This window comes from Aquarana catesbeiana, linkage group LG11 (assembly GCF_042186555.1).
Source record: "Aquarana catesbeiana isolate 2022-GZ linkage group LG11, ASM4218655v1, whole genome shotgun sequence".
Classification (NCBI taxonomy): Eukaryota; Metazoa; Chordata; class Amphibia; order Anura; family Ranidae; genus Aquarana; species Aquarana catesbeiana.
Window position 1 is genome coordinate 108,871,246 of NC_133334.1, and position 15,347 is coordinate 108,886,592.

The following is a 15,347-nucleotide window of genomic DNA, read 5'->3' on the forward strand; positions in this document are numbered from 1 at the left end:
ATTTTTCAGTAACTCACACCTAACCCGGTGATTGTGGCCACTTGGCAATCCTTACAGCCATGCAGTGCATGTGGACTTGGTTGTCCCTCTATGCTGGCTGTACAGCTCATGAGCCAGCAGGAAAAGTATTCAAAAGGAGATCCTCAATAAAGGACATGCATCAAGTGTAGTCAGTGACACCACCCTTCCCTCCAGCTCCAGCTCCAAAGAGGTTCACACACAGGAGCACTACCTTTAACAGATTTTGTTGGCAATCCTCACTGTGCTTAGCTGTGGTAGCACCCTGTGTGTCAGAACATTTTGTGCCCGGATGTTTGTGCATTTTTGTTTTATGTTCTACCTTTTTGTTGTGTTCATGTAAGCAAGTGAGACATGCAATTTCCAAGTGGTACTGTGTATTTCCCAGTCAGGGGAGCTCGAAGCCTCGTTATACACTTTTTTTAAATATATTCGTTTTTGTACCCAATGTTTTCAATTCTTTGTCACGGGTATAGCCTCTTTTCTTCCCTGTCACTAGATACAGGGACCATTTTTTTCTGTATGCATAGTTAGGCTATAGGCGAATAGGTGAGTGCAATATTGGGAGTACTACCCTTGATTTAAGGCCCCACTTCTTTCTGTTTTTCATAATCAGAGGGTATGAAGAGGCATCCCAATTTATGATAGAAAGCTGTGGGAATTGTTTGTGTCTTTTGGGATTTCAGGACACAGTGTAAAGCATTTAATGGTAGAATTCAACTGGAGGTGCCTGCTGTAAGGATCAAGAACTGCTTTGGGTGTTAAGAACCTCCCACGTTTCATCGTCACACAAAAATAAAACATTTTCTGTTTGTTAAAAAAAGATTTATTGCAGTGTGTGTGTATATACACTGGTATTATACAAATCAAGTCAGTAAAATGTTTAAACAAAAATTTAAATTTTGAGGTATCCATGAAATCACACACATTAATGCCAGCATATACATTGCCTATTTTATGTGTTGCCATGTTATAAAAAAACAGAAAGTTATGTACAGATGTTGTAAAAGCAGTTTCAGGTGTAGTGACATTTTAGCCTCACACAGAGTTCTAGATCTATGCTGACATTTATGGAGAGGCAGCAAATTTTCAAACGGGTAGAGAGGTGGGTCTATTCTGCAATTCACAACTGAAATGTCACCATTTTAGGAGAAGGTTGCAAATGTTCCATAAAAATGTTAAAATGTCAGAACTGCAGCCCTTGTTCGTATGTGTAAATTGCAAGCGTCTATACAACATGTCAGGCACTGATCTGTTCAGGTTTAATGAGCATTAAAATTTAAAAAACGGATAAAAACACTTCAGGAACAAAATAAAATTACCTGTTTGTAATTAGTTACACACCAAAATATACAGCTTGTATTACACTACCAAATGAAAGCACTTTTTCCAACCTCGTAAGAACAATTTTTGATGAGCTTCTCTAGCAATTCAATAATTACAGTTTTTATAGGGTCCCCCCCCCCCCCCCCCCCATCTAAAAAAAAAAAAAAAATTATCATACATCGGCTTATTACAGCTTCCTAATGGAAGGCAGTTTATTTTTGGAATACTTTATGGTTAACTCCAAATTAATAAATATATGGAAATATCCTGTAGGGGACTCTTCTGCAATATTCCTGCCAGGCCAGTCCATATTTCTTCAAGCACTGGTGTTCATCCCTTGCTTCACGGTGAATCAAAAGGCCAGTGAAGTAAATTACATAGAAGTACGGTAGGATGTGAGAGACACCTGAGACAACAAATGTTACAATGTTAAATAATTACAAACATATATTAATGTTTTCATCAAATGTGGTATCTTCATTACTGGGTCTTGTCCTTGAAGAATATACATTTCCATATATCTGGACTTGGAGCTCTAAACAAGCATGCTACCTCAGCAGGTATATTTGAGAAAATTAAGCCCACCCATTTTGTAATTCACAAAGCAAAAAATCCCAGACGCCATCAAAAGCAGACACTTCCTTTGACTACACATCATTACAGATACTCACCACAAGGCAAGGACCAGGCTAGAGCCATAATTAAGTCTCCTAAGTAATTGGGATGGCGAACAAGACCCCACCAACCAGATACCAGCAGCCGTTTTCCAGTCGCTGTTGGGATGGTTTCAAGCCCTAAATTAAGGAAACAAATATACCAGTAGATGTAAAACAGGCATATCAACATCAATTACTGTATACTGTGCCAACAGCAATACAAAACTGACTGGGGTTTTAATACTACTCCACTCGTTTCAAAACTAAGGATGGAAGAACCCTATATACTGTAGGTTTTTCATACCCAAAGAGGAAAGAATAGTGGCATAACTTTATTTCATTTTGGTAGGTAAACCAGGGTAGGCAAGCTTGGCATTCCAGCTGTTGTGGAACTACAAGTCGCATGAGTCATTGCAAGAATGACAGCCACAGACACGACGTCCTAGAGGCAGAGGCATAATATGATTTAAAGTTTAATCACAGCTGGAGTGCCAAGGTTACCTACTCTTACAGTTAACCACTCAAATATTTTGCAACCTGTCATCAAGCATGTGGTGAATATCTGTCATCTTTTGACAGATGGGGGAGATTTCCTAAAACTGGTGCACACAGAATCTGGTGCTGCAGTGCACAGTTATCAGGTTTTAGGTTTTATTTTCAAAGCTTAAAGCGATATTAAAGTCTTGGTTTTTTTTTTCCGTTTAAAAATAATAAACATGTCATACTTACCTGCCCTGTGCAGTGGATTTGCACAGAGCGGCCCAAAACCTGAAAACCTGAGCTGAATCTAAATGGCTTGCCAAAAGCTCTGCAAATGTTTTGTAAAAGCTTGCTGTACACATTGCTCTTATATAAGCTGAATCCCATGTGAACAAGACCAAAGGCAGCTTAAACATACATGTCAGTGGTGAACATTGGGTCCAACAGCCCTATGACCTGGGTGTCATGTCACCTGGATCCAGCATGTTAGGGCACTGTTTAGCAACAGCTTAGCATTATATGCACTAACACCAGCATTCACTTTAAATAATTTCTCTATTGACATGAGTGCCCCAACTCACTACTTCAGACCACATGACAATTACTCTTTAATGGACCTAGGAATACATACTGTAGGAAAGTACAGCCATCAAAAGACTTCTATTTCTTACCAGCTACACTTGGGTCTGAAGGATTTCTTCGGAAAGCATTTTTCTGTGAATTTGAGCCTCTGAAAATAATGTATCCTAAAGCTGGTAGAAATTAAAAAAAAAAAAAAAATCTTAGGAATGTATGTATATATTCATTAGTCCAATTATACAATATCAAGTGACTACAAGCCAAAAAAAAAAACATATTTTTTTTTTCTTTTGTTTTGGATAGCATAGGGAAGCAGAGGTGCACCGAATGGAAATTTTGGTTCTGAAAATGCAGAATGCACTTGGCCGAAAATTACAGTTTTTAAAATAAGATATATATTTTTATATATAATTGTATTATATTTGACTTTTTAATACCATGAATTTAAATGAATATGAATTTTTTTGTTGGCCATTATTGGCACATTTTGCGCAACAAAAGCTCAGTCTTACAAGTGCACTTTTTTTGGAAAAAATACACTTTTTGAATTAAAAAGTAAGACAACAGTAAAGTTAGCCCAATTTTTTGTGAAAGATAATGTTACGATGAGTAAATTGATACCCAACATGTCACGCTTTAAAACTACAAACTTTTACCCTTAAAAATCTCCACAGGCGACGTTTAAAACATTCAACAGGTTGCATGTTTTGAGTTACAGAGGAGGTCTAGGGCTAGAATTATTTGTATAAGGAACCTTGAAAAGGGACACAAGTACCCTAGAATAGGCTAAAATTATTGCTCTCGCTCTACCGATCGTGGCGATACCTCACATGTGTGGTTTGAACACAGTTTTCATATGCGGGCGCTACTCATGTATGCATTAGCTTCTTCACACAAGCTCGTCGGGACGGGGAGCGTTTAAAAATTATATATATATTTTTTTTTTTTCTTATTTATTTTACCTTTTATTTTTACACTGTTTAAAAAAAAAATAAAAATGTGTCACTTTTATTCCTGTTACAAGGAATGTAAACATCCGTTGTAATAGAAAAAAAAAGCATGACAGAACCTCTTAAATATGAGATCTGGGGTCAAAAAGACCTCAGATCTCACTTTTACACTAAAATGCAATTAAAAAAAAAAAAAATGTAAAAAAAATTGTCATTTAAAAAAAACAAAAATGGCTCTTTAAGAGCTATGGGTGGAAGTGATGGGTGGGGGCCATCTTACCCTCACTCATCTCCATGTCAGGCTAGGGAAAACATCCGATCGCCTCCGCCGCTGCCGACGGCTCCAGAGCGGAGGGCACCAGAGCGTGGCGGGAGGGGGCCCTCTCCTGACGCCGATTAAAAGTGATCTTGTGGCGAATCCGCTGCAGAGACCACTTTTATCTGAAAATGGACCGCCCACTGAAGAAGAAGATACCGGGGTTATGGCAGCTAGCTGCTGCCATAACGATGTTCCTCTTCAAAATACCAATGTATAACGATGGTGGGCAGTCCGTAAGTGGTTAAGATTAAGAAAAGCTTATGTTATTAGGACCCCCCTCCATACTTACCTGAGCCCAAACTTGATCCAATGCTGTGCCCAAGAGCTGCATCTCTTCCTGCTCTCTCTCTCTCCTCACAGGACAGAGACAGCCATCCTGCTGCTGTCAATCAAATCCTGTGACTTTGCACTTCTCTCTCCCCTCAGTGACCACTTTCTAATCAAAGAGAAGAAAAATGAAGAAGCGATAGCAAGCTGCATCGCTCCCTGCAAAGTGACATAGTGATGGGTGTGTGCTGTCACTGTGCAAAAAGAGCCTAATAAACAGAGGTCCCTGAAGGACTTCTGTTTACTAGAGGCACTGTTGGTACATTTATGCACACAAATATACAAGGCGTAGTGCAGGGCATGTATAGTATATCTGACCAAATTAATCATAGCACATGAAGTTCTCAATGCTTACAATACTTTTTTAACTTACTTTGTCTACAGTAAACACAAAAGTGCAACTGAGTGTTTTTAAAAGAAACCACAATGCTAGAAATATGGGAGATGTCACTGCTGTATTATTTTATCTAGACCGTCATGGTTTTCTTTTATTTCAAACCTCACTGGATGCATATTTGTTCCTGATCAGTGACTTGTTGAGTAGAGAAACCAAGATCAGCTTGACAACCCAGAGCCTGCAGAGCAAGTCTGCAATGGCAATTACAATATTTATATTATCACATCACTTTCAATCTTAAAATACGTAGCCTATAAATTACCCAAATCTGAGAAGGTTGATTAGATAATCATACCATCTATGAGGATTATAACCACTGCGACTACAGTGCTTATCTCCTGTGGGTGACTGACAAGGAAATACGCCTGCAGGGAATAGGTAAATGGAACCCAGCACAAATCACCAAAAGCCAACATGAAACCAAATCCATCATGCACGATATCCATTGTAGTAAGGATCGCTTCCTGCAGAGGAAAAATGAAAATGTGTGAGGCTACATGGTAAAAACTGTTGCGAATGACCAAAAAACTTGGCAGCACTCTCTAAAGAAATTGTATAAGGTTATCCAAGTTAAAAATGAACAGAGAGATGAAGATAGGAGGTTAGGCTATTAGAACTTATGATTCAGAAAGAATGGATAGCTAATCAACAATAATTAGATGTCTAATGGTTGGGATGTACAGTCCAGAGACACTGATATACGTGCTCATCACATACTGTACGTAGTTAGTGAACCATTTCTGTTTCCCTGTGCAAGAAGAGTATTTGACCAAATCTTATAAAGATCCAATCAGACAGCACATGGTCCACTGGTTCTGTTATGGTCAGGGATAGAGCACCATGATTGGCTGGGCATTGGTGCTACAATTTTTTTGTCTGAAAGACACAGAATTCCCCATTCCAAACAAACACTGACTGGATCAGCTTTACTTGTATATAGAAATGTTTGGAAGGAGTCAACATTGCCCCAACCTATCATTTTTTTCAGATGCTTTTTTTTACCTGTATCCACATTTCCAGTCAGAAATTACTTTGCACATATGTTAAATCAGAACTCCAGCTAAAATAAAATATCCCTTAAAAAATATAAAATAAAAAATCAAGACCCACCTTGAATTGAGGGCTGTCCTCAATAATTCGTATCTATCACTTGATGTTCTCAATATTCCAGACTGAATGATAATCATTATCATTCGATCCATGTCCTCTGAGCTCAGGCTATCATGGACCCGCTCCCTGGGGCATCATTATTACCCAGCCTGGGCTCAGGAGGTTGATGTACTGAATGGTGCACAAAATGTAATAACATAAGCACTGTTCTATGCAGAAGCAAGGACAGCTCCGTGCAGGAGAAGAGGAAGGAGCCATGATGTCAGAGCACACAGAAGTGTGTATGTTTTTTTTATTTTACATTTTAAGTGTATAGGGAGGAGGCTTTATAAACACAAATACAAATGTAATTAAATAGTTGGATAAGCTAAGAACTTAGACAATACAGTTGTTGCTCTAATCAGCTATATAATATATATAGTGGGAAAAAAAAAAGAAGAAAAGGTCATATCTTGTTATAATCTGATTAAAAAAAAAAAAGGGAATACAAAATACAGACTAACCTCATGCCAAAGGGCATCCGTTACATAAAGTGCTTGAAATCCACACACCAAGATCATAGAAAGGGAAGGGGAGCCTCGGAGCTCAATCTCTTTCATCAGGAAGCACAGGTTGATCAAACACTGGAGAGTAACATTGCACATGTCAGAAAGTGTGCACAGAGAATAGAAGCAAAGCTTTCCACAATCATTAGCGCTGTCCTTGAATCAATCATGTTCAGTGCCTCATTCTATTTAAATCTTGAAGAATAAAATTTAAGCTTGGCTACCAAAAAAAAAAAAATCTGTAATGCTCACCCAGCCAATGAGTCCGGGACGAAGTTCACAGAAATACTTCAGATCAAAGGAGCCAATACGAGGGTTCAACTCATGTCCAATGAAAAAGTCATATACAGGATTACCTTAATCAAAGGGCAAAAAAAATGGGAATATTCGTAGATAAAACAAGTGCAAGTGTATCCCAAGTAAAAAAAAATGCTAGTTAGTTAGTTGTTCTTTTTTTCTTAATTTGCTCTGGAAATTGACAGCTGGATGCTAGAAGCAGCAAACACAATCTATACATGCATCCTGACAATTATACTACTGCCATAAAAAATACTACTACTCTGATTAACAGACATGGTAACTATACAGTACATGAAAGCTGTGTTGTACCTGAGTTTCCACCTGGTGCCAGTGCAGATTCGGGTGCGGTCAATGATTTCATGTAGAGGAAAATGCTTAGAGCCAGAGACAACAGTGCTGAGGCCACAGCAAACTGAAGGAAGTGATCATACACATAAGAGAGAGGAAACTGGAGCACCACCGCTACTCCTGCCATTATGGCGGTCACTAAGAAGGCCTGAAATGCTGTAGACAGCAAAGGAACATTTCACAATCAAAAAGTGGTACACATTATACCAATAGAAGGAACTCTGCAGGGCACTATTTGCATCTAAACTACTCATATAACAATAAGGAACCAAATATTACTACTTTTTCTAAGAATACCTGTGAGACGCATGTCTGAACCAGGAAAAAAGAAAAAAACCCACACAAAATATAAAATATAACCCCTGTTACATGACACAGTTTTGGTGTTACCTTTTTGCAGAGTACTGCTATAGTATTAGCAGCGCTTAAAAGGATAAGTTCACTTTTAAAAAAATAAAATAAATGCACATTTTTTGCATTGCACCAGTGATCAGCAGATTGCTGATGCCATGCAGGTCTCCTCCACACTGTCAGTGTATCTGCTTGTTCCTACATCCCATCATTCATACACACAGCTCTGCGAGTCTGAATGAACTACAAATCCCGATATCCTTAGCTTCTGTCGGCTTGTAGTTCTCAATGAACTACCACAGGACTGTGGAGCACTGTGGTAGTTCATTGAATCTTCCTGTCAGGGAGTATCAGCTTACCCACAGCCCCGTGGTAGTTCATTGGGAACTACAAGCAGAGAGGCACTAAGGATGTCAGGGCTTGTAGTTTATTCAGACACACAGAGCTGTGTGTCTGAATGATGCGGCTGTGTGGGCGGAGCCCCATGTGCGGCTGCACGATTTTCAAACAGTGACAGCTAGTACAGGGAACTTCTCCCCATGCTGCTGCCATGGGTGGGGGGGCTGCAGCACTGGGAACATGTTCCCAAAGGTGAACTTATCCTTTAAGCAGATGTCAGCTTGGTAAAAGGTTTAAAAGGTGAAGCACAGACATCCCCATGGATGGTAGTTATTCTGGTAAGACACCCTATGTCCATACAGTCTAAGAAAATAGGTAGTGGCTTCCTTTCAGTCATAAACAGGTTTCAGTTAGGCACAAGGCCCACAATACATTTCCTACAAATCCCCTTTGTTTAAAGGAAAACCCCCGCAAAATAAATGTTTTCATTTTTATTTTTTTCACTTTTGGATAGAGTGAAGAGTTCATCAATCAGGTTTTTATTGCATTCTGTGATACTGTTAGGAGGATCAGCCATCACTATTTGGCAGAAAGTGAGGGGAATCTAAAAATTTTATAACTGTAACCAAACCACTGTAAAGAGTATATACCCTGAAGAAATGGGCAGCACACCAAAAATGAACCTCAAAAATCCATGTGAACCTCAATAAACCTTTTTAATTTTGAGATTCATTTTTGGTGCATTGGCCACTTTTGAATGAGCTATAATACAGTATCATGGTTTGCAGTATACTTCTTTTGAAAGCAGTAGAGGGCTTGGTGCTGGATGGATTGAACTGCAGCAATAAAACCAGACAGAGTTTCTAACTCTTTCCAGTTAGAGAGAGCAGCGGGTGGTCACGTGAGGTATAAAACAGCATTTTTTTTTTTTTTAATAAAGCACATAATGTTATTTAAAGTGGAGTTCCACCCACTTTTACAACTCTTCAGCATCCCTCACTAAACTGTGCACTGTAAACGAATTGGATATTTTAAATTTTTTTCTCTCAGCACTTACTGTATATCTGCTGTATTCATTTTTCACTTCCTCCTCCCTGGCCGCGGCCCATCACATCATTTCCTGGTTGCAATGCCTTCTGGGAAGGGGCGGCAACTTCCTCTGACATTGCCGTTGCTATGGAAACCTGACCTGAAACTTATTACACTGCTTGTGCTGCACTGAGCATGTGCGAGATCTGCAAGGATGAGATCCAGGAAGAAATACAGTCTGGCTTCAGATGCCCAGACTTAAGATGGCCACGGCCTGCTGTAAGTTTATAAAATAACAAACTATTGCTATAAACTAACAAAACAGACCTTAGTTTACAGACTAACTTTACTAGAATACATTAAGCTTGTGCATTATAGGGGTATTTTTATTTAAAAAGTATAATTTCGGCCGGAACACCGCTTTATCACTGGGGATTGTTTTAAAATAACCAAGTTATTTTAGCAGCAGGCGGGGGGAGAGGACGGAGGAGAGACGGCAGATGACGGAGGTACAAAAATGGACCACGGTATCAGAGACTCAGCAGTTTACAGTTTTTTAACGGTTACCAGTTTAGAGTTACAGAGGAGGTCTTCTTATTGCTCTCACTCTAATGATTGCGGTGAAACCTCACATGTGTGATTTGAGCACTGTCTACATTTGCAGGTGCGACTTACGTATGCGTTTTCTTTGGTGTGTGAGCACGCTTTGAAACATTTTTTTTTTTTAATTTATTTTATTTTATTTATCATTATCCCTTTAAAAAAAAAAAATCACTTTTATTTCTGTCACAGGGAATGTAAACATCCCTTGTGTCAGTAATAGGCAGTGACAGGTACTGGACAGGACCCCAAATCCCTCCTTTGCACTTCAAAGTATTCAAAATGTCATAAATTGGCGCTGTTTGCAGCCAAGTAAACCGGAAGTGACATTGTGATGTTGCTTCCAGATTACTACATCGGAGACCCGATCAAAGCAGATTTCGGCTTTGTTTGGGACTCCGGCCAGCCAGCGGACGTGCCGGCTGGTGGCTTGGGTCTCCTGGTAGGACGGCGGCGGTGTGTAATAACAGCCAAGCGGCTCATTAGCCGCATCTGTTATCACTTGAAAGCCGACCACCAGCTCTAAAAAAAGTATCAGGGTGATGCCTCTGGCATTAGCTCATTACAGCCACTTCAACAAAATGACATGCAGGTACATGATTTGGCGTGAAATGGTTAAAGAAACAGGATCCATTTTTTTTTTGGTTGCTTTAAGGGGTTAAGGGGTTAACTTACCATTAATTTTGTATTTTAAGCGTGTGTTGTCCCTCAAAGTAATTCCCTCAGCAATCTGTTTAAAAAGCAATAAAATGAACACACTTTAAATATAAGGCAATTTACACGTGACAATAGTAAAAGAACACCTTCTCAATAGACAAAAAATTATAATAAATATTATGTAGGACAGGGGCCAGCAACCGTTTTCCACTTAGGGTCGGATTCAATGTACGTGAATGCATGGAGGTCCGCATTCACCTGTTAATAAATGAAGATAATAATAACAGTACAGGTTTATCTCACTTTAAGGTGCTTCACTAATACAAAGCCAGTTCACCCTGAGGGAGCATGCAGGTCCACTCCCTCGAGGCTCTGCAGGGTCTCCCACCCACCCCTTTCCCTACAGCGATTAGTTTGTTCAACTTATACTCACCCTCTCCATTGCTCTCATGCAGCTCCAGCATGTCTTAGCAGGGAGCAGAAAGCTGAATGAGAACACAGGAGAGACACACAGCAGCGCTGATAAGACAGCGGGAGCTTCCAGAGTTAATTTTTCATCTTAACAAGCTGGTGATTGGTTGCTAGAACCACCTAGCAACCAATCACCTGGAAAGTTAACTCTGGAAGCTCCCATTGTTTTATCAGCAATGCTGTGTCTTCCGTGTTCTCATTCAGCTTCCTGCTCCCTGCTCCACTCCGCTCTTACTTAAATTGTCCGTGGGCCGGGTGCACGTAATTACATCACATAGACTGACAGGCCGGACATGTAGCGGCAGCTGGCCCGAGTGCGGCCCGTAGGTTGCCAACCCCTGATGTAGGAGGTATGATTAGTGGGTTGTGTGTCTCTTGCCCATGACATCCATTACACATCTAATAATGAAAAGTGAGGGGAGATGAAGGAGAGACTAGGACATACAGTAAGAAAAATCATTGTGCACTGTCCAAGCCACTGTTTACTATTGCAAATATAGAAAGTAGAAGTCAGCTCTAGGGATGCACCAATATACCGGCCGATGAAAATTATCCTCTGAAAATAGGGTTATCCGAGCTTTGCCGATTAAAAAAAAAAAAAAATTGCCGTAGCAAAATCACGTCCCATTGATTTCAGTGCAAAAACCCCAGCAGCACAGTATTTTCAAATTGAAAATTTTTTTTAACTGTCCATTATGGTTTTCTGCCAAGTGCATCCTGAATTTTCGGTTTTCGGCACTGGAATTTTCATTTCGGCGCACCACGGGTCAGCTCTATATATTCACTGTACAAGTGTACTGGATTTTTTTGCCATGTTTTAGGAATTTTCCTGTACTGGAGTCGGTCCGATAGAAGCCAGCTGTTCGGCTGGCTTCTGCCAAAGGAGTATGACCAAAAAAAAGGTCTGCCGATCGGCTCCCACTCAGCTCTCTCAGCCAAAAGGCTTGACATTGATTTAAAGGAGAAGTATAGCCAAAGCTTGTTTGGCTGTACTTCTATGAATCACACAAGTGCAGTTCATTTTACACTCCTGTAACCCGTTTTCAGCAGAGAGCCGGCGGTCCAGGCTTGGGCGTCATCATGACCATATCCTCCAGATCCCTGGACTGGCACCCGGCTCAGCCTCTCACTGAGCCGCTGAGAGCCTGAGACGACACTCCACCCCTCCACAGCCCAGCACTTCAGTGAGCAAGGAGGGAGAAGAGCAGAGAGCGGTGACTGACAGTCTGAAGCTCTATACTTGGGGAGCTGTGAGGACCAAACCATCGGTGTTCTAGGGCTCAGTTCTCAGTGCAGAGGTGTCGGGAGACGGATGCTGCATCTACCTAGGTAAGTATGAATTGAAAAGACCTCCCAGAAACCCATACTTCTCTTTTATTGCACCTGTGGAAGATGAAGGAAATCCTGAAAACATGACCTGTTTGGGGTACTTGAGGACTGAGGTTGGGAACCACTGTTCTACAGACATTAGAGATCTATAACTGCCCTATTTAGATATCTCATAATTTCATGTACCTTTGAGTTTTGTAAAATGGTAGTTTTGCAAATTTCTTCTGCTCACTGAAGCTGATTTATATAATATGTATGTTTAAAAATGTTTTTTTATTTCATTTAAAGTGTTACTAAACCCAAAAAAGTGTTACTAAACTAAAGTGTTAGGACCCTGCATTCACTATATCTGGCCCCCCACAGAACATGGAAATTAAATAATTTTAGTAAATATAAACTGCTAAATACCTTTACTCATCAGCAGTATATAGCAGTCTTGTGACTTCTATGAGTGTCTGGTTAAAGCTTGTAGGAGGAGTTTTCATTCTCCCACAATTGTCATATGAGAATGCAGGACCCTCTGTCTGGACAGTGCTAATTGGCTCTGTGCTGATCACATGTACTCTCCCAATAAAAAAAAAAACTCTCTAGCAATACACACCAACCTAAGCATGTGCAGCCTGTCCCCTGGCTCTGTAAATATAAGGGAAATATATTGGGGACAGTGGAAAAAGGGGAGGACCAGAGAAGACACAATACAGAGGATTAACCCCTTAGGTTCCACAGTGAGTATAACAAGCATGTTTTACTGCATATACAGACTGATTTTACTATTGTGGGTTTAGTAAAACTTTAAGACATTTTGTTAGTGGTGAGAATGGTGATAAATAGTTGAAGTACCTTTCCCATAGGCAGCATGTACAGTAGGGCTTGTAGAGCCACCCAGCCCAGTAAAACCATCAGAGCAAATGGATTCCATAATGATTCCAGGGAAGGCAGAGGCCCGGGCAAACGCAACACGCTGGCATCACCGGTGTTACACGTCAACAGAAGGTACAGCACAGTTCCAGGCAACAGAAAAAGAAGTGCTGAGGAACCTAGACATAGAAAGAACTGTGAGAATGAAAACTGGAGAATCCTCCCCATACCTCTTTGTAGCCCTAAAGACAAATCTTACCGAGAAATCCTCCAAATTCCATTTCTTTCGTCCTTGGAGTTTTAATCTTGTCTGCCATGTTTATCTATGTCACTAGATTTCCAATGATAGACAATCTGGAGTTTAGGAAAAACATTCATATATATTATCATCAATTGTTAATACAGTGCCTTGAAAAAGTATTCATACCCCTTGACATTTTCCATAATTTATCATGTTACAACCAGAAATGTAAATGTATTTTATTGGGATTTTATGTGATAGACCAACACAAAGTTGCACATAATTGTGAAGTGGAAGGAAAATGATCAATGGTTTTCAATATTTTTTTTACAAATAAATAACTGCATTTGCATTCAGCCCCCTGACTAACTAACTAAAATCTAGTAGAACCAATTGTCTTCATAAGTCACCTAATTAGTGAATAGAGTCCACCTGTGTGTCATTTAATCTCAGTATAAATGCAGCTGTTCTGTGAAGCCCTCAGAGGTTTTTTAGAGAACCTTAGTGAACCAGGAACCTGGCTTGACAGCAGCCTCACCCCCAACCCCCGGACACTGGACAGGGATCATTTTTTCAAGTAAATTGGGCAGCACCACATCCCTGTGCAGCATCATGGTGGTGTGAGCTTTTAGGGGTTAAAAAAAGGCAGTGAAGAGGTGACATAATGCCTCCTTACCACTTGTCAAATGACTGCAGAAAAGTGATCCATAGTGGATCACTCTTCAGAGGGTAAACTAGTGATTAAAGGCAATGAGCATTATCAGAAGCAAGCCTGACAGGTTCACTTTACTTGTCTTCTACACTTCACTGTCACCCTACAGAAGCCTGGATATTCACCATCACCCACCTGTACTACATTCACATGGCACCTTTGTATAGGATGGGACATACTAAGAGGAATGACAGAAAGGAATGCCCATAGACTTTAACAGGGAGATGGAACGCCCATAGAGAATAATGGAACAAATGGGCATTCTTTTCTGTCATTCCTTTTAGTATGTCCCTCCAGGATACTCCCCCTCAGTGTTATTATGAGGTGTCCTCTACTCATACCTATAGTACAGGGAGGTCATCTGTCATATCAGGGGGACACTTCCTGAAACCCCCCCCATATATCACACAGGACAATACAATATACAGTCACAGCTCCCTCTACACATACCTGGATGGGGGCGTCTGCACTGTCACGTCTCTGTCTCTTTAAATCTAGATCTGCTCATATCAACTCTTCCTATAGTGCGAGTAGTAGATGCAGCCAATCACGGGACAGATTGTAAGGCCACGCCCCCATCCAGCCAATAGGAAGCTGATGACTCTCGGGCCATGCGTGGGCTCAGAGGAGGATTGGCTGTAGTGGTAGCTATAGCAACCACAGCTTCCGCCTATTGGATTCCGTCGTGTTAAACATTGTACTGACAAATCAATAAGATGCACATGCGAGGGGGCGGTTCCGCTTCCAGTCAGTGTGTCAGGGATGACAGCCGAAGCCCAGAACATTTTTCAGCTTTCAGCGCTCTCACACTTTGAATGACAATTGTATGGTTGCACTGTACCCAAACTAAATTTTTATCATTTTGTTCCCACAAATAGAGCTTTCTTTTGGTGGTATTTGATCACTCCTGGGTTTTTTAGTTTTTTATTTTTTTTTCCTAAAAAAAAAGACCAAAAATTTTGAAAAAAAGTTTTTCTTAGTTTCTGTCAGTAAATTTTGTAAATAAGTAATTTTTCTCCTTCACTGATGGGCGCTGATGGGGCAGCACTGATAGGCTGCAGTGATGGGCACTGATGAAGTGGCACTTATGGGCACTGATAGGTGGCACTAATGAGCACTGATAGGCAGCACTAATGAGTGGCACTGGGCACAGATAGGCGGCACTGGTGGGCGGCATTGATGGGCAGCACTGTCTGGCATCACTAATCGCCACTGATTGCTTTCACTTGTGGGCACAGATTGGTGGCAATTGTGGGCACTGGTGGGCATTTAATTGTAATCAGTGCCCTGATTATATCCCTAGATGTCCTCTGTGAGGAGATGCCGCTGATCGGCTTTCCTCTCCTTACACTCTGCCAGTGTGAGACGAGGAGTGCCAATTACCGCATCTCTGTGTTTACATGTG

General features: G+C 40.7%; 1 protein-coding gene across 1 annotated transcript; it reads right to left on the minus strand.

The window, feature by feature from the left end:
- Positions 1-821: 821 nt before the first annotated feature.
- TM7SF2 (transmembrane 7 superfamily member 2) lies at positions 822-14,524 on the minus strand. Its single transcript, XM_073604865.1, has 11 exons — positions 14,393-14,524; positions 13,249-13,343; positions 12,972-13,168; positions 10,350-10,404; positions 7,317-7,511; positions 6,960-7,063; positions 6,666-6,785; positions 5,348-5,516; positions 3,152-3,232; positions 2,016-2,138; positions 822-1,750 (listed from the first exon to the last, which is right to left on the minus strand). The coding sequence occupies exons 2-11, from the start codon at positions 13,304-13,306 to the stop codon at positions 1,590-1,592; spliced, it is 1,263 nt and encodes a 420-aa protein (XP_073460966.1). The 5' UTR covers positions 13,307-13,343; positions 14,393-14,524; the 3' UTR covers positions 822-1,589.
- Positions 14,525-15,347: the final 823 nt, after the last annotated feature.